The 23,313-nt window shown below is 37.6% G+C and overlaps 1 protein-coding gene across 6 annotated transcripts in view; it reads left to right on the plus strand.

Annotated features, from left to right (window-relative positions):
• Nucleotides 1-1,510: 1,510 nt before the first annotated feature.
• Nucleotides 1,511-23,313, plus strand: part of LOC133527214 (F-box/WD repeat-containing protein 7) — a 29,029-nt gene continuing 7,226 nt past the window's right edge. The window contains exons 1-12 of one of the 6 annotated variants that reach the window (XM_061864137.1): nucleotides 1,512-2,200; nucleotides 5,455-5,501; nucleotides 5,655-5,864; nucleotides 6,443-7,215; nucleotides 8,239-8,328; nucleotides 12,048-12,092; nucleotides 13,451-13,614; nucleotides 14,287-14,502; nucleotides 14,862-15,150; nucleotides 16,087-16,268; nucleotides 20,380-20,605; nucleotides 22,558-22,768. In XM_061864137.1, the coding sequence (XP_061720121.1) occupies nucleotides 6,463-7,215; nucleotides 8,239-8,328; nucleotides 12,048-12,092; nucleotides 13,451-13,614; nucleotides 14,287-14,502; nucleotides 14,862-15,150; nucleotides 16,087-16,268; nucleotides 20,380-20,605; nucleotides 22,558-22,768 (2,176 nt within the window). In that variant the 5' untranslated portion in view covers nucleotides 1,512-2,200; nucleotides 5,455-5,501; nucleotides 5,655-5,864; nucleotides 6,443-6,462. Of the gene's footprint in view, nucleotides 2,201-5,454; nucleotides 5,502-5,654; nucleotides 5,865-6,442; nucleotides 7,216-8,238; nucleotides 8,329-12,047; nucleotides 12,093-13,450; nucleotides 13,615-14,286; nucleotides 14,503-14,861; nucleotides 15,151-16,086; nucleotides 16,269-20,379; nucleotides 20,606-22,557; nucleotides 22,769-23,313 lie in introns of all 6 variants that reach the window. The other 5 variants (XM_061864145.1, XM_061864127.1, XM_061864152.1 and 2 more) reach the window with 5 other exon arrangements.

Raw genomic sequence — 23,313 nt, forward strand, 5'->3', positions numbered from 1 at the left:
TCGCAATTAAATGCTGAGCCTCACCATTCACGTATTTTGGAAATATCTCGAAAATATGTCATCAAGTTGGGGATACCAATTAATATTCAAAGTTTCTACAATGTCTACCATATTAAAATCAATGTTTTTTTCTGATATTGTGCACATGTTTGGTTTAATCAGTTAATAATATTGACATCATTATATTTACAAATTACTTAAAAGATTTGAGAACCGCACTAGTATAAGAAAGGATTTAATTTCAGTAGTAAATTTATATAAATACTACCACAATTGTGTTTTTTAACATTGGCAACATGTGCAAGTGAGACACCGCGCCCCACTTTTGCTATCTCAAATGGACCGTTTTCTCTAGTCTGGTAAGAACACCTTTCTGCCTCAGTAATAAGGTTCAAGTTACGATAACAAAAAAAGTTAGAGTGTGCTCCACTTTATATCTCCATGAATTAGAGTGACAAAATCATGCACGTAAATGTTTGTTTTTCATTGATTGTTGGCGGCGATGAATCAAATAAAAGCCGCAAATTTTGCGTGTTTGTCGGAATATTTTTGTGATGAGTTTTATACTTCTTAATTGGGGGATATCGATGATGTCCTTACTTTGCTGAAAAATGCAAAGTACCATATGTATTTCTACTATGACTACGACTAGTGGCTCTGTGAAATGTATTCCTCGCGATAAGATCGATATGCTTAAGCTTGTAAAAACAAAAAGATAATTCGTTGAGTCATTTTCACAGCGTACTCACAATGGTCTTAAGCGCCATAGATCGTAATGGCACTTAAGTCCTTTACGCTAATTTCCACCATATCGAACATTTTCCAAAAACCGAAACGACAGAAAAAATATATGTAGCTATTGAACCCGCTTACAAAATTTCACGAGAATCAGTTGAGAATTATTTATTCTTCTTCTTCTTTGTCGTTGTACTCTTTGCGTAATTTGATCGGGTTATTTGTTGCCCACCATAAACCATACTAAAATTTACGGTGGGAATAAAAAATGAACTGTAACAAGGACAAACAATATTAACGCTTTCTCTGCTACTCCTACTAAAAGTTCCAAAAGAGCATCTCGTACGGCAGTGGTTCCTAACCTTTTCAGTACTGACTAACTAGGGAACTTGATTTTACCCCTCCTTTAATATTCTTTCTTATAGATCTTTGTTTTCTTAGCTTATCACCCCCGTAAAATACCAGTTTTACCCCCAGGTTAGGAACCACTGTCGTACGGTCATCTGCCGGCATATACTATTGTACTAGAGGCCTACCTCTGTATATGCGTTGGGCCCTTGTGTATTGTATGGACTCACCACCGCAAAAATCGGCAGACAGTTTTGTACAGAAAATTACAGACAAGGCGTCTCCAGTCGTGAAATCCTCCAAGGATATGCAAATAAGTACCTCAAGGATAAGCTGTTATCCCTTGTTTGCGGTATTATCACTGCCCGAACGCTTTAGTTTTCCCCCACTAGTAAGGTGTGTGAAGCGCTTTAGATACACCGGCCTCCTTTCGAAAGTAACTTGGAAACACATCGATGTAAGAAGTGCATAGAACGTGTGATGGCAGATTCTGATAGATTATCATAATTGTTGCAGTTTGCCAGTTGATAAAACTGCGCAAACAGATTTCATCGATATATCGTTGTCGTGTGCATATCGTGTGTGACTGCTTTTTATTTTAAGCTCAGTTGTATGGAGTGTGGATTTAAAAGGAGTGAAATCTCTTATGGTAGAACTGTTGCAAAATTGTCCAGCTGTCAGCTATAAATAATAGTTCCAAATCTCTCCAGAGTAGCGCTAGAGTAGCTAAGAACCTAGGCGTTATTGACGGAATGAAGTGCGCTGTCTATGATTTGTTTTTTTTTTCAAGTATTCTAGGTATTGTACCGCCACCTATTTAAGGTTTTTTGATGACACTTTTTGGTACATCGAGATTTCATTCCTTACCTCCACCTTCCATACTCAGTTGTTTATGTTTCCATAGACAAATGAATCAGCAAAACAACATTTTATATTGTCTATGGTCCAAGGCAGACAACAAAAAAAATGATTATGGTCGATGGCCGACCACGGTGTTTGAAGTCGAACAAATTAATTGGTTCGCATTGCAATAAAAAATTATTTTAGTAATTCATTGAATTATGTTGTTTCAAAGAAAATGAAGTAAAACCTATGAGATTACCGGCTGTGTATTCAGGTATGTTTTATTGAGTTGGTTGTTTGTGGATGTGTGATTGGGAGTGCAGTTTCTCAACCCACTTTATGTTTTTACACCATTATCGTATCAAAATCCCAGACAGAGCTGTTTTGCTCAGGATGCGTTTCTGCGCATGCAATTTATCCCGATACCTATAGCATATTCTTTAGCATCCGGGAGCGGCTCTGTTTTTCTAATCGAATGCTTAAGTAGTTCGAATTAAACTTAAAACTGAGAAATTGTCCACACGTTTTTTAAGCCCCTGTGCACGTGAATCCTGTGCTCGTCAAAAAAAAGTTCTCACGGTCGTTTCAGAGTCCTTTATGAGATTTTTTTGTTGGAATAGTGAAACGTGATTTACTTCCTGTGTTCTCGTAGTAGGAATGTGCAGCGTTGTAATATGGAGTGACAGTCACGTACAGATATGTAATATTATGAAATCTAAAATTTGCACATTTTCGTTTCTTTCGTTCTCGCTTTTTTCTTGTGGAATTATTGTTTGTTGTTGCATTTGTAGTCTAGAGCCATAATGTATGACTAGATTAGCCTTGATTCTGACATTGAGCCTACTTAAGAAACATTCTGTTAGTCCTGCCTGCAATGGCCTTGCAATGCTTGGTCTTGTTTTTTTCTTAATGCACAGCTGTAGTATCAAAATCAATGAGTATTATAGACATGATAACAACAGGTGTTACAATTTAAACAATTAAATGTTACACTGTAAACTACTCCTTGCAATTAAGCACTTTAATGTTCTTAATGTAAGTGCTACAATTGTTATAGTTATTATTTAAAGTTAGAACACCTAAATGAAAGTAAAACAATATTGTTTGTTAATAAGTTAGTTATAGCTCTTAATATGTCTAGATTTGAACTACCTAGCTATTTTATACACTGTTTGCATTAGAATAGATGTGGATATGAGTGAAGGATAATAAAATTAAACTATTATTTACTTGTTCATCACAAATTCTCGCATGGGCAATTTAATTTACCTGCAAAAAAGATGGATGGATTTTAGAAATGTTTCATTATATCATGTAAATTATGAAGTTAACAGCCAAGTCTTTTTTTAAAACAAACAATACATTGACATTTAATGTAAACCATTTATTTTCAGTGTTTTTAGGCATCTAACATAATTGGCATGTTTTTAAGTCCTTTGCCTTCTTTATGTCCGAAGTGGCCATGCAACTCTCCCGATGTCATAAGAACTGACTATCGTAGGTGGGTTTTCCACTTCTTCTATTGAAGTCAATATCCTAGGTCCACTGTCTATTTAGGCTCTCAATATATCACCTAACCATTGCCACTTTGTTTGATTTTCTTTCCTCTGAATTTCTTCTTGTCTTTCCTTTTATATCCCCAGGATGCTTTTATCAGTGTTCTTTTGACCAGTTTTTAATTTTGGTTTTGGTGTGTCTTTTCCATTGAAATGTTGTAATTTGAAAGGATGCATGCATTCAAGTCCTCTTTTTACTGTATATATGTGTCCATTTTGAACTGAGAATGGGGCACCCGGCACTTAGTGTTAAACCCTTCAGCTGGCATACATCATTTTGAGTTATTGGGATTTCATCATAATTCATTATGAAGAAATCATATAAAAGAACCACACAGAGCGAGCGTACGCGTAAAGCAATTTCCTCACGCACAATACAGCTAGTGCAGAGGCATGTCTACACTGGCCATATTGCGTGTGTTGCCTCGCACGTATGCTCGCTCTGTGTGGACCCGGTTGATGAATATTTTTCATTATGTCTTTTCATACTGTCAAACCCTACCATGCAGTATTGATAGTTCCATCTAGCCATTGAGCTTTTGAATGTTGAATGAGATGAACTGTCCCTACAATATGTGATGTCATACACAAATTCTATGATTTTACTATCAACTGATGGACTAAATTTTATTTATCATAGCCTTAGTTTAACTAATATATATATATTATTTTTTTGTTTGCTACTGTCAAGTCCTGTAGCATGTTCTGCGGGGATGCCAGATGATTAGCAAATAACATAGCAAGGCCGATGTCTCCAAACCTGAGATGGTGAAGTGTTGCTCCTTGGAAATTGTATTTCTGTAACATTGGATATACAAACATTTTTAACTTGAGTAATTTTTGGCAAAATTGTAAGAATTACTTGTTAGCACATTGGCTCAATCATTTTATTGGTTCATAACAGAAAACATCTTTTCACATTAGCAGCTTGAACAAAGGTACTTCACTGCTTAAATACATGGTAAAATGTGATTTTGCTCACTGTGTGAGACAACAATACATTTAACTGTCCTTTAACAATTTAACATTTGAATTTCATTTCAATGTTTGGGGTCTAATACGATGAGATAGGGTTAGATTTTTTTCCGTTTACTTCCCTCTAATCGGCTTATGTGAAAAGTTGTGTGTGCTACACAGGACCAAAGTAACACATCTCACACTTGTGATAACCTTGCACCCACAACATTCTAAAACATATTACCATACCCCGGTTTGACATTTTAAAAGTATGAGGATAAGTAAAACTTACTATAAATAAATAATAAATATTATAGGGCATTATTACACAAATTAACTTAAGTCCCACAGTAAGCTCAATAAGGCATGTGTTGGTACTTAGACAATACTTAAATACATAGAAAGCACCCATGACTCAGAAACAAATATCCGTGCTCATAAAGAAAATATCATTACCAGGATTTGAACCCAAGACTATCGGCTTCACACGGACAAATTCATACATACATACACCCATACCCTCATATAACCTCTTTCACTGACATACTACTTACTGAGACCTTTTTAACTGTCTTGGTACTTAGTTTGATAATTTCATTTCATTTATTTATTGCAGTCATGAACATAGTTACATAATAATTAGTCATATAATAAAAAAATCTTTTATATAATTTAGCTTTAACAATACTATATTCTGTTAAAATAAGAACTGCACCATTTTGATACTTCTCTGAGATTACCACGTTACAGGCTGAGCCTAGTGTGGGGATCAATGTATCGCTGCTCATGTAATGACAAATTCTTGAAATAAATATATTTTTTATTCTTTATTCTCATTCATAAGCAGGGTCACTACCCACTAGGCCAGACCGGTTGTCACGATTAAATAATATAAAATTATGTGATTTAAATTACGACGTAAGACTTTTATTTACAATAAAATGAATTTGTTGTAATTTTAATTTTTGATGGTTTTTTTTAATAATATTTTTTTATTTTAATATAATTGTTTCAGATTGCTTCGGATGTCCTGAAAAAATTGTGAGAACCACGTGAGTTTAGGTACAAGTAATATTGTTATTAAATATTACCCATTAGCATTCATATTTTATATTTCAAACAATCTGTTTCACTTATTGCACAAATATGGTACAGCATAGGCGGTACAGAGGCAAACTTATCCCTTTGAGGGTTAACTTGAGAGTTCTTTTCCAGTTAACCTTTGAGTAGATGACAAATGATGAAGAACGCTAGAAAAATACAGCACAATTCGATAGATGAAAGTCAATAAAATTATAAAAGAGGGCGAAAGAAGAAGGAATAAAAATAACATTAAAAAGAGGAGACACAATATGCAGTCCTTCAACGGCGGATGGGAAGCCACTTCATTTGTAACAAAACTGAACAAACAAATATTGTAATTAGGTACTTTTATAAAAAAATTGAAACTTAGTTTAGATAGAAATATAAGATCTGATGACAATGCAGCATTTCATTAAATAATATTAATAAAACCCATATTCTAGATATCAATATTAACACAGTGTGTATCATTGACTTATATCTAAGGACGGGCCTTAGGGGCACTAAGAATGGTGCTAGTTCAGTCGCGTCACTCACTAATTCGAGCCAATCGTGCAGTCTAACGCAACTAGTTGCAACACATCGCGCGCGTGATGCGAACTCAACAACCAATCGCATTGTGGCGTACAATACTAATATCAAGTTTTCTACAGTACGGTCACGTCTGATAATATTTATACGGATGGCAAAGTGCCAAAAATATGTATACACCTTAAGATATGGGCAATAAGGTTGTGTATAAATATTTTTGGGACTTTCTTCGTATCGATATTTTCAGACGTGACTGTACCACAATTGCAGTCTCGAATTTGCTCTCTTGTAATATAATAACGTTAATAATTTCCCGAGAAAGACATGTTGCGGCTGAAAGATTTATAATTTTATAAAATAGGATAACTAATTTACTGTTTTCTTTGCAGAGCTCACGCAATACTCTATAATGGATCCAACATGTTCTCATTTTAATTTTGATGCATATGAAGGAGTTAATAATGTCTCGTTTGACACAGAAAATAAGACTGACAGTGAAGCCTGTGTGGTTGATAATGAAGCTACATCTCAAGATAATTCCAAGCATAAGATAGATGATATAGAGCGCCAGGACTTCGATGAGGAAAATAGAATAATAAATCATTGTTCTGGTATGATTGTGGATGGCAAAATAGCTGCAAGTCCACATTACTCTGGCAACCTGTCCAGTGCAAGCTCCAGTCTGGCGTCCAGCTCGGAGACCATATCCGCCTTCCCAAATATTATGTCTAATGACTACAGTTTACCTGGTTGTAGCAAAACAGAAGATTGTGAAGATAGTAATGCGACAATAAAAAATATGATACATTCTCGAAAACCTGCAAGCACAGTCGAGGAACCTCAGAGGAAAGAAGTCTATAAGCCTGACTTTATGCAAAAACTTCTTAGTAGCGGTGTCCAAGAAAAGAAGGACTTTCCTAAGGGAAAGCTGTATAAAGCAGAGCAGATGGGTGAGAGTTCGTGCGACAACCATACTCCTGACGTGAGCGATTTGGAAGCGACAGGCGGGCCTTCGGGGCGCACCAGCTCCAACGCGTCCAGCATTGGCAGCACCGGCTCGGACAGCAACAAGGAGTTCACCGTGCCGTCCACGTCCAACGCTGACAAGTTGCTAGGCCTCGACGACAGCAGGAAGAATGAGCCGGGGGGCTCCAAATCATCTGTGAGTTTAATGTTCGGTTATCAAAGGTTAAGGTTATAAATATTATCATTGCATTATTCATTCGGTTTCACTTTTTTTAAGGCGCGTATACTTTAAGGCCGTTTCAGATACATCCCAATTTAAGTTCGGATTGTCTATGGTTTTAGATTATTTATTGGCGCCATTTACATTTTGATCGGAAAAAATCTAAATTCCAGTCAGAACCTACATTTCTTGTGTTTGACTTTCCTCAAAGTCGAAATAAAAAGTAGAGTGTTTAACTTGGGTAAAAGTACTAACTACTCGTACTAAGCCACTTTCCACCCTTCGTTAACAATCTACTATTTTCACCACGGTCTTCCTATGTTTCATTCATCGTTCGTCTCTTGCGTTTTTTATTTTAATTACTTATTCGGCAAAAATCTATGACTCGTTCGGTGCTGGTCACAATTGGTCGTAATTAGTCTCTTTCGGTTTTGATTGCATTCTGAGTTTGTCACATTCGTTTTTCGTCTCATACGCTATTTGTGACTATTGTTTCATATTACACTTAAATTGCAATCACCTGTTGCAAATATCATTGACAATACTCATTTAATTATTTTTTTACTACATCGTGTTACGGAAACGTCTTTAATGAATACAGTGACGTCTTACTTGTAAAATTGCACGACCGCGAACGTGACGAGGAGCAGGTGTGTCCAAATAAGAACAAGACGAATTGCAAATCAAGGCAAAAAAGAGAACGACAAAAAGCGAATGTGACTAAAGATAACCTACGAATGATACGAAAAACAAGGGTGATAAAACTGATAAACAACGAATGAGACATTAAGAGAGAGACAAGTTACGGAATATGGCCAACAAGATAATGACGAAATGCGAATAAGATGAACAAAGGACCACAAATGAAGCTACAGAACGATACGAAATAAGAAATAAACGAATATTTAATTAGACGAGTGGTGATGAATGTTGGCACACTCAAACCATCATTATTATGTTAAGTACAATATTTATTAAACTCTACGTTTTTTTTTTCAGCCCTACATGCAGCCATTTTGTGATGGGGATGATGACTCAGATGACGACGTAATTGAAGAAACATGGTGTACTTGTTTATCATCTCATGAGGTATTTTGTTGCTTTATTTATATCAATCGTTACTTTATTTATATATTTAATGCGTGCTATTAACATATCTCCCGTGACAATTGGCTGGTTCCGTAGTTATTTGGAATGTCGTCGGCAGCGAGTAAAGGTAGATTCTTCCATTTCTTCTTGGAGCAGCACCCTGGCCGGCGTTCCGCAAGGCGGTGTGCTGTCTCCTCTATTATTTTCCATCTTCATCAACTCCATTACTACTAATATTTCTTCTTCTTACCACCTCTATGCCGACGACCTCCAAATTTACTCTCAATGCGTAATTAACGATCTACCTAAGAGTATCGGCTCCATAAATCGGGACTTGGAACACATTTCCAGTTGGAGCAAACGCTATGGGCTGAAAGTTAATCCGTGTAAGTCGCAAGCTATAATTTTAGGCAGCTCTCAAATCATTTCTCGGATTGACTTTCTTAACTTACCTTTCATAGTGTTTGATGGTGTCCCGGTTCCATTATCGAGCCAGGTAAAAAATTTTGGAGTTATATTTGATCGCACACTGTCTTGGGTACCACAGATAACTGAGATCAGTAGGAAGATGTTTGCTTCTCTGGGGTCACTTCGCAGGCTTCGTAGCTTCTTGCCGCTCGCTACCAGAATTGCGCTTGCTCAATCTTTTCTTCTCCCTATATTGGATTATGCCGATATTTGCTATCTTGATCTTACAGAGGACCAGCTAAATAAACTTGAGCGCCTTCAAAACGTCTGTATAAGATTCATATTTGGATTACGCAAATATGACCACGTCTCTGAATTTCGTACCCAGCTCAAGTGGCTCCCTATTCGTCATCGCCGTAACTCTCATATTCTTGTACTTCTTTATAACATTATTTTCAACCCCTCCACCCCTCTATATCTTAAAAAGCGTTTCAACTATCTTTCCTCGTCCGCTGTGCGGAGATGCATCTCCTTGCTACACCACCTTCATCATCAAAATTTTATAGCAACTCTTTTTCTTTTCGTGCTGTTCGGTTGTGGAATGCTTTGCCATTAGACGTGCTAAATCCCTTCCCGTTTTCAAAAATCTTTTGAAGACTCATTACCTTTCGCTGCCTTAACTTGCCTTTATTTATTTATGATTGTATAATATATAATGTATGTATGTATATATGTATTTATTTTATTAGTATGTAGGTATGTATTATATTGTTTGCGTCTTCATTTTGTTGAATTATATGTATATCGGCACTACCCGTTCAATGTTGTAAGTTCATAGTTTCCTGCTACCCAAAGGTTGTCTGGAAGAGATCGCTTCTTAGCGATAAGACCGCCTGTTGTTACCTAACTTTTACGTGTTTTTTCATTTCCTGTCTATTTTTAAATGTATGGTGCACAATAAAGAATATTTACTTACTTACTTATATATTTATAACCGGTCAACTAAGTAATAAAATATTTTAGCTAAAAAAATAGAAATAGGTACTAAAATTAATAGTTTGACGACAAAAGCGGAGCCTTAAAATATTTAAATACGAGCATTATTTTAATGCCGTTCCAGCTTTTCTTTATGTAAAGGCAAGTACCAATTATTTATTTGGCAACTAAATTATTATATAGGAGACTAATTGAGAAGCACATATTAAAAATAGAACGACTATCTATTTACTTAAAAATGAAGTTCCTTTAAAATATTTAGATAGCAAATTAAGGTAAATGCACAATTAAAGTATATTGTTAACCAAGAGATGAAAGACACCTTTCAGAAATCGGGCCTTTCACCCGAGTTAAACACTCTGCTTTTCATTTCGAATACGAGGAAAGTGAAATACACGTGCATTTAAAAAAACACGGCTAAGTATAAACTTCAGTCTTGAGGGTTCTTTCAATTAATAATTAAGGTAAAAATATCGTCATTTATGGAATGGGCAGTTATTTATCAGAATGGAAATTGCACAACAAAGCAACTTATAACCAATATTTTAATTGCTTACCGTAAAAAAAGAAATAAAAACGTACTTAGAAAGTAAGGTGCTCTAGCGCAGAAACGTATTATTTTCTGCACACTTTTTAGAACAACAAAGAGCCATTTCCAGAGCATGAGAAATGAAAAATTTGTATATTGACAATCATTACTTAATGTGTCGTTTTAATATACAAAAAAAGTCATTGTGGTCCTATAAACGTTGGACCTATGGGTAGAAAACTTAAAGAGGAAAGGGGACGACCGCTTCTCCATACAAACGTAGTCCCCATTTTCCTCTAAGGATATTGACATTAAGGAAAATATTTTATAACATTTGTATATTAACCATAGCTATGTCCACATGTTCAACTATATGAGGAGATATATTTGTATGTAATATGTAACAATTATAAATCATATACGATTATTTACATTATTTTGCTTTCATAAGTAAAAGTTACTAATTTTTTAAAAGAGCTTATCAAAAAAACGTGTCAGGATTTTTGGTTTACCGTTTTCCTAATGCTAAAAAAAGTGTAGTAAAGAACCTAAAATGAAACGAATCCTTGCGACATTTGAGAGGAGTGTAGTTCAAAAGTTTCAAAACATGAATATCGGTTAAAGCCAGAACCATAGGGGATGCATCAAGGCAGTTTTTAATTTGGTTGGTTAACTAATAACCCCCTTATTCATAAACGTGTACTAAAGTTACGATGTCGCTAATAATCGTTTGTCCCTTTCCGACCGATTGGTATGATGGAAAGGGACAAACGATTATTAGCGGCATCGTAACTTTAGTACACGTTTATGAATAAGGGGGTTAATGTTTAAGCACCTGAAAATGTAAAAAAATAAATTGTTTACATTTATTTAACTGCCAATAGAAATACACTATAGACACATCACGTGTAATACGCGTGTTTTCTTTTTACTTATCACAAGAGATTTATTTCTCGAAGTTTCGAGGCATTGAGTTTTTTCCCGTCTCGATGAAGGACAAATTTTTCGATATTTCTCGCCTCGAAAACCAGTAAGCGATTGAAACGCTCTGAGAACCACCCATAAACAATTACCACTTATCATTTATCAACCTCTTTATCAAACGATATCGATATTAGTAGATACATCCTTGACTAACATTGACAATCAAATGCACAATGAACTGGCTTTGTTATTGTTTAGCTGTTGTATCTTTACGATTATATGTAGGTAGGATTTTTTTTACTATTCTATAAAAAGACGCTATAAAATGTCATTTTGCAAATATGAAGTTTTACTAAAACTTATTAATAATCTCCATACATTTTAAGATTACTTGTTGTTTAATATGCTCGTTTCAACTTTATTCGCGGGTATTTCTCAAAGCGCAGAGCTTTCTTATTTAAAATAAACAAAACTGACCCACCGATCTTCTAGAATTTCATCATAAATTTGGGCGGGGGACTGTCAGCGGTTGAAACGCTGTGAGAAACTCCCATGGAGTGAGCACTTTAAGTTTGAATATACCTTTATGCTTACAGTAACAAGTTTCGTGAGATTATTTTATTCAAGACATCACCCTGTCACCTAAATTCCATGGAATTATTTACGATTATTTTGTTAGTTAGTGTGACATGTCACACGGTGGTTTAAATACAAAGATCAAAATTGTGTGTGCAAAATTACGTCACTTTTGCGTCATCCGCATGATTTGTTCGAGCCCTGCCTATAATACTAACCTATAAGCAACAACAGTTAAAAATAAATTTAGTAAACACATTGAAGGTAATAAACTTGTGTATTCCAGGACGACGAGGATGACGAAGAACCAGAAATTGATGAGAGACTTTGGGTAAGTTAATTAATATGGAGATAGATTTTTAAATGAAGATGCTACTTTGGCATGCGTAAATTCGTTTGCATTCGCTGCTTTTGTTTCCCATTAAACGAGCGAGAGTTTACAACGTATTGTATACCAATAAGGTTTTGAGAAAATCAAAGCGCAAGGTTTTGATAAAAACAAAGCATATTGCGGTCTTATAGGCAATAAACTAGAGTCGGACCAAACTAACGCTGCCGCACTTTGTCATTGTAAATGCCATGCATTTACAATGACAAAGTGAGAAAATGTCATCGTTTATGTCAAATGTCTATGGAAATATGACGTTCATAATGACTCTCACTTTGTTCTGTTCAAATTGTTGCAAAGCCAGAACGAACTGAACTTCTTTTGGAATATTGTTTTCTCAAATTTGCAATGAAATGTTGTCAACATTTCATTGCAGTTACTTGAAATTAGGTCCGAAAATACTACGTATCCGGTGCGATTAGTGAGGATGATATGTAAATGAATTTCATACAGTTATGGAAGGTAGAGGTAAGGAATACTATCTCCATGTACCAAAAACCGGCCAAGAGCATGTCGGGCCACGCTCAGTGTAGGGTTCCGTAGTTACTATTCCGTCACAATAAGCTAAACTGGAGCTTAAAGTATAGTAAATTGTTAACCAAGGGATGAAACGGTACCTTTCACCCGAGTTAAACAAATAGGCAAATTTGCATAATCAGTACCTAATTAAAGTAAGTCTTTTTACTATGAAGAGAAAACTTTTTGCGATAACTCAAAAACAGCTAAACTGATCATGTCCGCTATAGTTTTCATTTAATGTCTTTCTTAAGCTCTACTTCCAAGATTTTTTTTCATATTTTTTGGACCTAAGGTTCAAAAGTTAGAGGGGGGGGGACACATTTTTTTTTCTTTCAAAGCGATTATCTCCGAATATATTAACTTTATCAAAAAATGTTTCTTAAAAACCCCTATTAGTTTTGAAAGACCTTTCTAACGATACCCCACACTCTAGGGTTGAAGCGAAAAAAAAATTTCACCCCACTTTACGTGTAGGGGAGGTACCCTAAAAAAAATTAAATTTTTTGATTTTATTGTACGACTTTGTCGGCTTTATTGATTTATATATCCATGCCAAATTTCAGCTTTCTAGCACTAACGACCACGGAGCAAAGCCTCGGACAGACAGACAGACAGACAGACAGACAGACAGACGGACATGGCGAAACTATTAGGGTTCCTGGTTGACTACGGAACCCTAAAAAGGGCAAAAAGTGTGTGTGCGTTGTATTCACAATACCTTCCTCACGCCTTAAGCCTTCAAATACGGTGTTAAGGCCGTTAATATAGTAAATATTTGGCAGAGAAAGAGGCGCTACGAGCCGCCCCCGCCTCAGTACGCGAAGAAGTTCTGCCCGGACGGTAGCACGGCCGCGCCGCCCGACGGCGGCTGGCTGCAGACGATGCCCCCCTCCTCCATGCCCGCCACTCTTCAAGGACCACCTGAAATTAAGAATTGGCTCAACAGGTACACCCAGCCTCTAAATCGCATGGCCACTTTATTAATTCATTCATTCGTTAATTTTGCAGCTCGTTGTACAGTCAGTATCAAAAGTAGCGGATCAAACAAGGTTTCAAAACAACTTAACAAAATGTGGTGGTGCTATATGTAGAACATTTAAGACCGTAAAAGATATACTTTTGAATGTAAATTTTAGAGATTTATCTATGTTTGGAAAAGTTATCTGGAATATCAGATACTTTTGGCGCGTTGTTTCATCCGCTACTATTGATGCTGACTGTACATATAGGTACATATAGTATAGGTATACTGACTCACTGTATAGTTGTTCGAATCGTGCGTGACTACTCGTAGTTGTATGTAGTATGTCGCCTTACATTGTATAAGTGCTAACATTATACGGTTTTTTTTTAAATTGGTTAAACTTAGCCAAACTGCTCGAGTCAAGAAGCCATGGAACAGACCAATTCTTTTTTTTTAATTCAATCTGGTGGTACTCTTTCAATCAGTGAAAATCACCTTTCACTGATATTAACATTTATCATATTACCATTGAACCATTCAGCTTTCGTGAATAAATATGTTTAGTATTGTATTTCACAACATTCACTATATCTGTGAAAACTGCGACTGACAGCAAATAGGAAACGTTAATAAAAATTGTAATCTTTTTTAAAGATTCCAATCGTGGTCCAATGCCGAGAAAATTCAAGCGATAGACGCCCTTATCGGGCGCTGTGCCGCGAGCCACGTGCGACACATGATGAAGGCCATCGAGCCGCTGTTCCAGAGGGACTTCATCTCGCTGCTGCCCAAGGAGCTGGCGCTCACGGTGTTGGGCTACCTGCAGCCCAAGGATCTGCGGCGCGCCGCGCAAACTTGCCGATACTGGAGGTAGCAAACACCTTCTACTTGCTCGTTTATTTTTGGCGGCGTCCGGGTCGTTCACAGCTTTGCTACTGAACCCATGCCGTGTGCTCCTTTTGTCCCCGGGATCTTGGTGAGATATTTAGTGGACTTTATATAGTGGATTCGAGATCGACCACGTAGTTTCTAAATATAATTCTAATTCCGATTGTTCAATTAATTGCTATATATCCCATTTCGGTACGAGTACTGTTGATGATTGTCCATGAGGCGTAAATGAAATGCCACACCAGCGGGAGCAGAAAAAGTGATATTTAAAAAATTGCCGCTTAACGCTTCATTCATCTTCTTATACAATATGTTAAGACTGACATGGTCTCTTTTAGATTCCTTGCCGACGACAATCTACTATGGAAGGAGCAGTGCCGTCGCATAGGCATTACAACACTCAAGAAGATGCCTCGCTCACTGCCCCGCTGCGTCAGCCCATGGAAAGCGGCCTACATGCGCCAATACCTGATCGAGAACAACTGGCTGCACAAACCGGTCAACAACCCCATCATGATGAGAGGACATGATGATCACGTCATCACCTGCTTGCAGTTCTACGGAAATCGCATTCTTAGCGGCAGCGATGACACTACGCTGAAAGTATGGTCGGCTATTACAGGCAAGGTAAGTTTCCATCTGCATACTTCAGTAACTTTCTGATGTAGTTTTACAGAAGTTACGTTGGTACTAGTTGAAGCCACTTCAGTACCCCTAGTGTAAATTTTATCGACATCATAACGTGACGAACGTGTTTGCGTTAAGTCTCATTTTGTATAGGATTTTGAGTTTCCAAAACGTCCCGCTTGGCGCGCTCTTTCTAAATCCAATACAAAATGAGACTAAACGCAAACGCGTACGTCACGTTTCAAAATCGAATTTATTTACACTAGGGGTACTGATGAAAAGTAAAACAAAACATATGGGCAAATACAATAAAAAGTTAGATACATTTTTGTACGCGAAGACATCATGACAGTTACATACATCGCCTAGGACGGAACTGATGGACCCCGGGATCAGTTAGGTTGCTACTGAGAATCTCTTAGGTGAGAATTTAATTGACAGTTAGGTTGGCTGCTGTCATCCCATTGAGAATGTCAATCTTTTCATACAAGAAAATTTTAATAAACTACCTACACTATGACATTGACTGACGGTTCGGATTGTTGCAACCAGGCACTTGAAAACGTTTATATCTGAATATTCTGGTTCTTCGTTCGAAGAACATGGGCTGAGATTGGGAGATGACATCAGAACGATAGTTTTTAAATCTGGCGACGTGCTGAATGTACATAGTATATGACAATGAGTATAATATTTTAGTACATTACGATACAAGTGCGAAAAATAGGTAATTCGAAACGAGTGGCGATAAATTAAAACACGACCAAAGGGAGTGTTTTAAATCGACACGAGTTGCGAATTACCTATTCGCACATGTATAGTACAACGTTTTACAGTACATATGGCCCTTTAAATGTTCGACATAGTAACGTAATATGCTAACTTTCGCACTAGTGCGGTAAAGTACCACCATATGTACTGTAAATGTTATTTCAGTGCCTGCGCACTTTGGTGGGACACTCGGGCGGCGTGTGGTCGTCGCAGATGGTGGGCGACCTGGTGATCAGTGGATCCACGGATCGCACGCTGCGCGTTTGGGACGCCAAGACGGGCCAGTGCCAGAAGGTGCTCGCCGGACACACCTCCACGGTGCGCTGCATGCATCTTTACAACAACAGGTCAGTTTATAACTACACTCAATTATATTGCTAACTTACCCATGTGTTGATTTAAAACAGAAGTAGACTGTGTATAGATATAAAATTACATCAAGGATCAAGCCGGGCGGCTCCTTCTCCCAAAAAGTCTGGCTTGATCAACAAGGTAATGAAGTGATATTAGATTTTATACTTTGAGCTTAGACACAAATGAAACTTTTATCTGTAAATGATATACCTTATTTAAGTTTTTCATGCTTATCATCTGCTAATTTTGATTTCGTCATACTGAATGAGTTTTACTTGCATCAACTTAGAAATTAAGATTTGATGATGAAAACCATTGTGTATTAAGGGCGGTAAACAAGAACTTACGAACATGTCGTAATTCTTGTACCGCCCGTGGCACACACAGTGTTTTTCATCACACTTGTGAGGAAAACTCTAAATAAATCGTAAGCAAAATAATTCTTAAATACGGTGACATTAAATTTCTGACAGGTCAGGCATCTAAGGCAAAATATTTTAAATGGCAGTATTTTAAAACTAAAACTGATATATACCTATTGAAAAAACATTATACCCAATATGCCCATGGGTGTTACGAGCAAGTGTGATAAAAAAATGTTTATGACAGTCTAGTCCACGAGAAAAATTGCAATCTGAATTTGGATTCTAAATTTATTCTAAGTCTATAAGTTTTCTTTCGCCGTGCATGGCATTATCCATTTCTTATCCCTTACCTATTTAATATACTCACTTATTTTTTATATTTGTATATCTACCAAGAACGAAATTTACTTTTAGTGCTTATTAAATGAGGTAAATGCGAATGAATACATAGGGTAATTTTAGAAAAAATGGGGTTATTTTGATAATTTTAAAATAACTACAATTGTAGTATTGTAGTATAATTGTAGTATTGTATAATTATACAATACGGAGTATTACTGCAATGTTCTATCGCCACTATCACATCACATAAACCATAGAGTAACTTATACATACTATGCCTTAAACAGTTTTTTGAGAAGTTTTTACTATGTCATTGATGCATCAAAGCGGCTTGTTTACAGAGGCCTACCTCGAAACGCGAATATCGTTTTATCTGGCTTCTTTATCGTGGAATATGCAAAAGTGATAGAAACGAAATTTAGATTTTGTGGTTAACCCTCAGAACGTGGTAGTGTAGTACCTCTCGGCCCTCTCCGCAGAGTTTTGCATAATATCCCCTATTTGTAACCGTATTATATTATAACTATTAAAGCAACCCTATTATTTTTTACTTACTTACACGAAATGTTCGTTTAACTAGTTAGATTACTATGATATTTTAATTCTTTATTTACCTTGCCTTCTACGAAATATTCCGCATAAAGAAATATTATGGCTTTATAAAAAGCTTATTTAAGGATTCAAAAATCAGCGCGTCGTTAGGTGGCATCAGGTTATGTCATGCGCGACAAAATGACCATTATGCCTGCTAAAAGAAAAAAAGACTGACATGAAGTCAGAAATGTAGCCGGAAATTAAATTATTAATATATTTTAAAATACACATCATGTGGATTGTCAATCATCAGAAATATGCCGCTAAGCGAACTTTTTACAGTACTACTTGGTCTTGCAAATTTTAGAGAGGCGATTGATATTCGCTACGTGCACGACTGTCACTGTGGACTGACGATGCTTGTGCGGATTACATTTGTGTTTTGATGAAGCATGTGGCGGATTGCATTTTTATTTGATTATCAATTTTATTATTATTATAGCCTTTATTGCTGGACACTAAACTGCACATCATTGTTTATTAGTTTTATCAGTTTTTCTTGATTTAGTGTCTAGCGTGTCTTGTGACACATAGGCCTCTTCCAGCTTCTTCCATTTCTCTCTGTCGTTTGCTATTCCGGGCCATTCTGTTCCTCCAATTGTATTGATGTCGTCTCTCCATCTTTTAATTTGGCCACCTTGCTTCCTTTTCCCGTCTGGTGGAGACCAATCTGTTGTAATTTTTGTCCATTTTGTTCTGCTATCCCTTGTCATATGTCTCTCCCTTGTAATATTTCAGGAGTAATCGTAAATTAAACTTTAATTTCGAGCCATATAACTTCTACGTAATGTTAAAGACGATAACCGTAGTTAGTTTAATTTTTATCACCTTATGTGCTGGGATCGCTTTACTTACCCCCACCATGCATTTCGAACGAAGCCAATACGAATAATGAATTTGTTTTCGGCAAGACCAACAAAGAGAGGCAAAAATTGACAAAGTCAGGCTTGTCGCGAATAGTAGGAATACTTCCCCTACTATTTGCTACAAACCTAACCTTCGCAGACCTGTGGGTTACTCCCGCCGCCCCCACTGGGAAAGGAACAGGCCCTGCAGGAGTTGACTACTATTTATTAGTAGCTACAAAAAAATACAATCTGTAAATAGATGACGCTGTTTTGCTCCACATTTTTTTTTGTTTCTTGCCTGCCAAATAAAGAATTTATTATTATTTGTCTGTCTTACCATATCTCGGGACCATGGGATCCCGGACCTTTGGGAGGCATGCGTGGGGTCGGCGTCGGAGCCAACAGCGGAGAGGCCCTTTAAGACAAATTAATCTAAAAGCAAGGGATACACGTGGCGGATACCATCCCCGAGCGCACAACATGATACATCCGGAGATGGTCCCCGCCAGGTGCAAAGACTATTGCAGTGCAGCACTTTTGCGCTGCGATGGGATCTAAGGTCATAAGGCTATTGATTTGAAAGTTGGATGGACTGGATAATGGGCTATGGGAGAAGACTAGCGGACACCTGCCGTGACAATCAGTCTCGGAATTGTGTAAGACAGGTGGTGGCTCGTTAACTCATTGAGTGGGCCCCACAACGGCCGCACGCACAGTGCGACAATAGGGCAACACTTTGGAGCGGCTGTGAGGTTGTCGAGAGGTGAGTCTGCGGAAGGCGAGGGCCAAATAAAAGGGCCCTCTGGAATAGGGGTCCGCGGTGTCGCCACTCACCGTCAGCTCGCCACAAGCTGCCCCCGCGGGTTTATTATTATTATTATTAACTTCTCTTCTTTATTCTTACTTTCTCCTTTCCTTATTTCTGTAACTTCCTTTCTTTTCGTCTTCGGTGGTGATGTGGCCTTTTCGGCCGCGACACCAATCTTGTCATAAAAAAGGCAGTCGCTGGTCACTATGTCAACCAAACTGTGTAGTCACGTAAAAAAAAATCGGTAAGATTGAATTATTTCTTAAGAGGGAAGAATAGCTTTGCGATCCTAACGAAATAACGGTATTTTTTTTTATGAAATTCCATTTCAGATGTAAAGTAAAACAAAACGGTCTCCACTAACCAAATCACAAATCAATTTGATTTTGATGTTGATCGCTTCAGCATAATATATTCTAGGTTTATAGGTTTCGCTTAGAATGTTTTTTTTTGTATTGCTAATTTGGAAAAAAGGAAACCTATAAACCTTAGTTTCTCATTTTGTTAATAACACACAAAACTCATGGAGAATGAAAATATTTATATGACATTCTAGTCAGGAAATAAAAAAACACTGCTTTTGCGAGTGTTCAGATTATACGCGATACGCCTTGGCTTTTCTGTTGTTTACTTGCGCTGGAAATAGTACATTACGATACAAGTGCGAAAAATAGGAAATTCGAAACGAGTGGCGATAAATTAAAACACGACCGAAGGGAGTGTTTTAAATCGACACGAGTTGCGAATTACCTATTCGCACATGTATCGTACAACGTTTTACAGTACATATGGCCCTTTAAATGTTCGACACAGTAACGTAATATGCTACTTCTCGCACTAGTGCTATAAAGTAGCCCCATATGTACTGTAATAGTACATTACGATACAAGTGCGAAAAATAGGAAATTCGAAACGAATGGCGATAAATTAAAACACGACCGAAGGGAGTGTTTTAAATCGACACGAGTTGCGAATTACCTATTCGCACATGTATCGTACAACGTTTTACAGTACATATGGCCCTTTAAATGTTCGACACAGTAACGTAATATGCTACTTCTCGCACTAGTGCTATAAAGTAGCCCCATATGTACTGTAAAAGTAAATAAAGTTGTTATTGAGTGAATAGTGATTGTTTGGCTGGCAGGGTGGTGTCAGGATCGCGCGACTCCACGCTGCGCGTGTGGTCCATCCCCGAGGGCCGCTGCCTGCGCGTCCTCGTGGGGCACCTGGCGGCCGTGCGCTGCGTGCAGTACGACGGCAAGGTGGTCGTGTCCGGCGCCTACGACTACTTCGTCAAGGTGTGGAACCCCGACACCGGCGAGTGTCTGCACACGCTCGCGGGACACACCAACCGCGTCTACAGTTTACAGGTAACGTTATTGGGAGCGTGCACGACTGTCACGCAACCTAGTGTCCGCAATTCTAGGGGAAAACGTCAATTCACTACATCTTATAAAACTACTCCAAAACTAAAAACTACTGAACGGATTTTCATACGACTTTCATCTATCAATAGAGTGATTCTTGAGGAAGGCTTAAGTATATAACTTGTTAAGGTTTTGTGTAAATTGTTTGAAATATAACGATGTTGTCGGAAAAAATCACGCTGGCTAGGAGCTTTAATCGAAAACGCTGCCTAATCCGTTTGAGCTATAACAACACAATGTATGGTGGGGTTGTTTCTCATTCATAGGTCTACAAAAAAGTCCGCGATGTGAAATGTCTATCTTTTAAGGATAACTTACTATATCCATTCTTAACTTCTAGAAAAAGATCACGTTATATGTGGCATTTGCAAAGCTATTTACATGGATACATTATTAACAATTATCAAAATAAATACGTTAGTTATATTAAGCATTTCATACAGCTTACAATGGTCCCTTACACCATACAATTTAAATGAATATTTCAGGAGTAATCGTAAATCAAAGTTTCATTTCGAGCCATATAATTGTACGAAATGTTAAAGACGCTATCCGCAGTTAGTTCAAATTTTTACCACCTTATGCGCTGGGATCGCTTTACTTACCCCCACCACGCACTTCGCACGGTCCCAATATTAAGCCTATACTTTATTGCAGAAACATTATTTCACTCATGATTATCTTTTATCCGCTTGAGCTAACTACAATCTGTCTTCTTTCACGAGACTTTTTATTTGAGCAGTATTTTGATTATGCTTATTCCTGCGGTTTCAGTATGTAATCTGTGTCTCATCCTCATTACTTATTATTGTTTTTGGGTGTTATTATTGTTTGACATGATGCCCACGGCTACTTTCTATCACCGCACCGCCCGCCGTCGGCAGGGTGTTCATCCTCACACCCTAGAACCTAAATGGCACTGTGCGGTTTAAGAGGAATTCCCTCCCGCGGACGCTCCGGTTGTGGAATGAGCTACCTGCCGAGGGTTTCCCGAGGGTCTACAGTATGAGGTTCTCCAAAAAAGGAGTGTACAGATTTTTAAAAGGGTCGGCAACGCGCATGTAACACCTCTGCGGTTGCAGACGTCCATAGGCTACGGTGACTGCTTATTAGACTGCTCATCAGGCGGGCCGTATGCTTGTTTGCCACAGTCGTGGTATAAAAAAAAAATTTGTCATAGTTACTGTGGCTGTACTAAATTTGTAAAATTGTGGTATTTTACGCTTTAATTGTCGCCCTTTGTTGTTGTTTTCCATTAGTGACTGAGTTAAGGTGTTTGGATGGCATTCAATGCGTTCGTTATTTATAGAATTTAGTATGGCGGACAATTTCTTGCCTCCTGGTATCCGTAGGTGGGATTGTTTGGAATGGGTCAGGGAGCGTTGGTTAACATATACAGTGCTTTGTTTTGGGACCTCTGTATGATCTCTTTGTTTGAGTGGGATACGGTACCCCAAAGTAGGTTTTTATTAAAGTAAATTCTGAAACATAATTATAGCTATGGCTAATATTTTGATAACATAGTTCATAATTCTACTAATTACAAAGAAAAATATTGTTGTAATACTATAGTGCTCAAACATAAAGTTGTTATTACAACCCAATTTTCCGTGTAATTAGTACGACTATGAATTAGGGTATTGATTTATACATCAAATTACATAGGTACAAATATTTTTCATAACGTAAATAAATATCCAGAGAGAAAAATAGGGGCTATGTATGGAGAAACCATCCTCCACTGTTTTCTTAAACCATGAATGATAACTTGTATGTAAAGCACTATATTTTCAAATATTATCTTTGTTTTTAATTTACTTAAAAGGCTTATTGCACAATCTTTAATTATACTAGTATTGTAATATTTTGATATTCATGTAATGAATGTGGTGCAGTTTGATGGCGTGCACGTGGTGAGCGGGTCGCTGGACACGTCAATCCGCGTGTGGGACGTGGAGTCGGGCCAGTTGAAGCACACGCTGACGGGCCACCAGTCGCTCACCTCCGGCATGGAGCTCCACTCCAACATACTCGTCTCCGGCAACGCGGACTCCACGGTCAAGGTGTGGGACATCACCACCGGCCACTGCCTTCACACGCTGTCAGGTGAGTGTTTCTGTTACATGTTCATATGCACTAATATTAACACAAATTAATAATATTAGTTAAGGCGCACGCTGACTCCGTCTTGCAGATTATTGTCTTGGAGATCACACGAAGCCACGTTTTTAGGGTTCCGTAGTCAACTAGGAACCCTTATAGTTTCGCCATGTCCGTCTGTCTGTCTGTCTGTCCGAGGCATTGCTCCGTGGTCGTTAGTGCTAGAAAGCTGAAATTCGGCATGGATATATAAATCAATAAAGCCGACAAAGTCGTACAATAAAATCTAAAAATTTAGTTTTTTGAGGGTACCTCCCCTACACGTAAAGTGGGGGTGAATTTTTTTTTGCTTCAACCCTACAGTGTGGGGTATTGTTAGAAAGGTCTTTCAAAACTAACAGGGGTATTCAACAAACATTTTTTGATAAAGTGAATATATTCGGAGATAATCGCTCCGAAAGAAAAAAAAATGTGCCCCCCCCTCTAACTTTTGAACCATAGGTCCAAAAAATATAAAAAAAATCGTGGAAGTAGAGCTTAAGAAAGCCATT

This window comes from Cydia pomonella, chromosome 1 (assembly GCF_033807575.1).
Source record: "Cydia pomonella isolate Wapato2018A chromosome 1, ilCydPomo1, whole genome shotgun sequence".
Taxonomy (NCBI): Eukaryota; Metazoa; Arthropoda; class Insecta; order Lepidoptera; family Tortricidae; genus Cydia; species Cydia pomonella.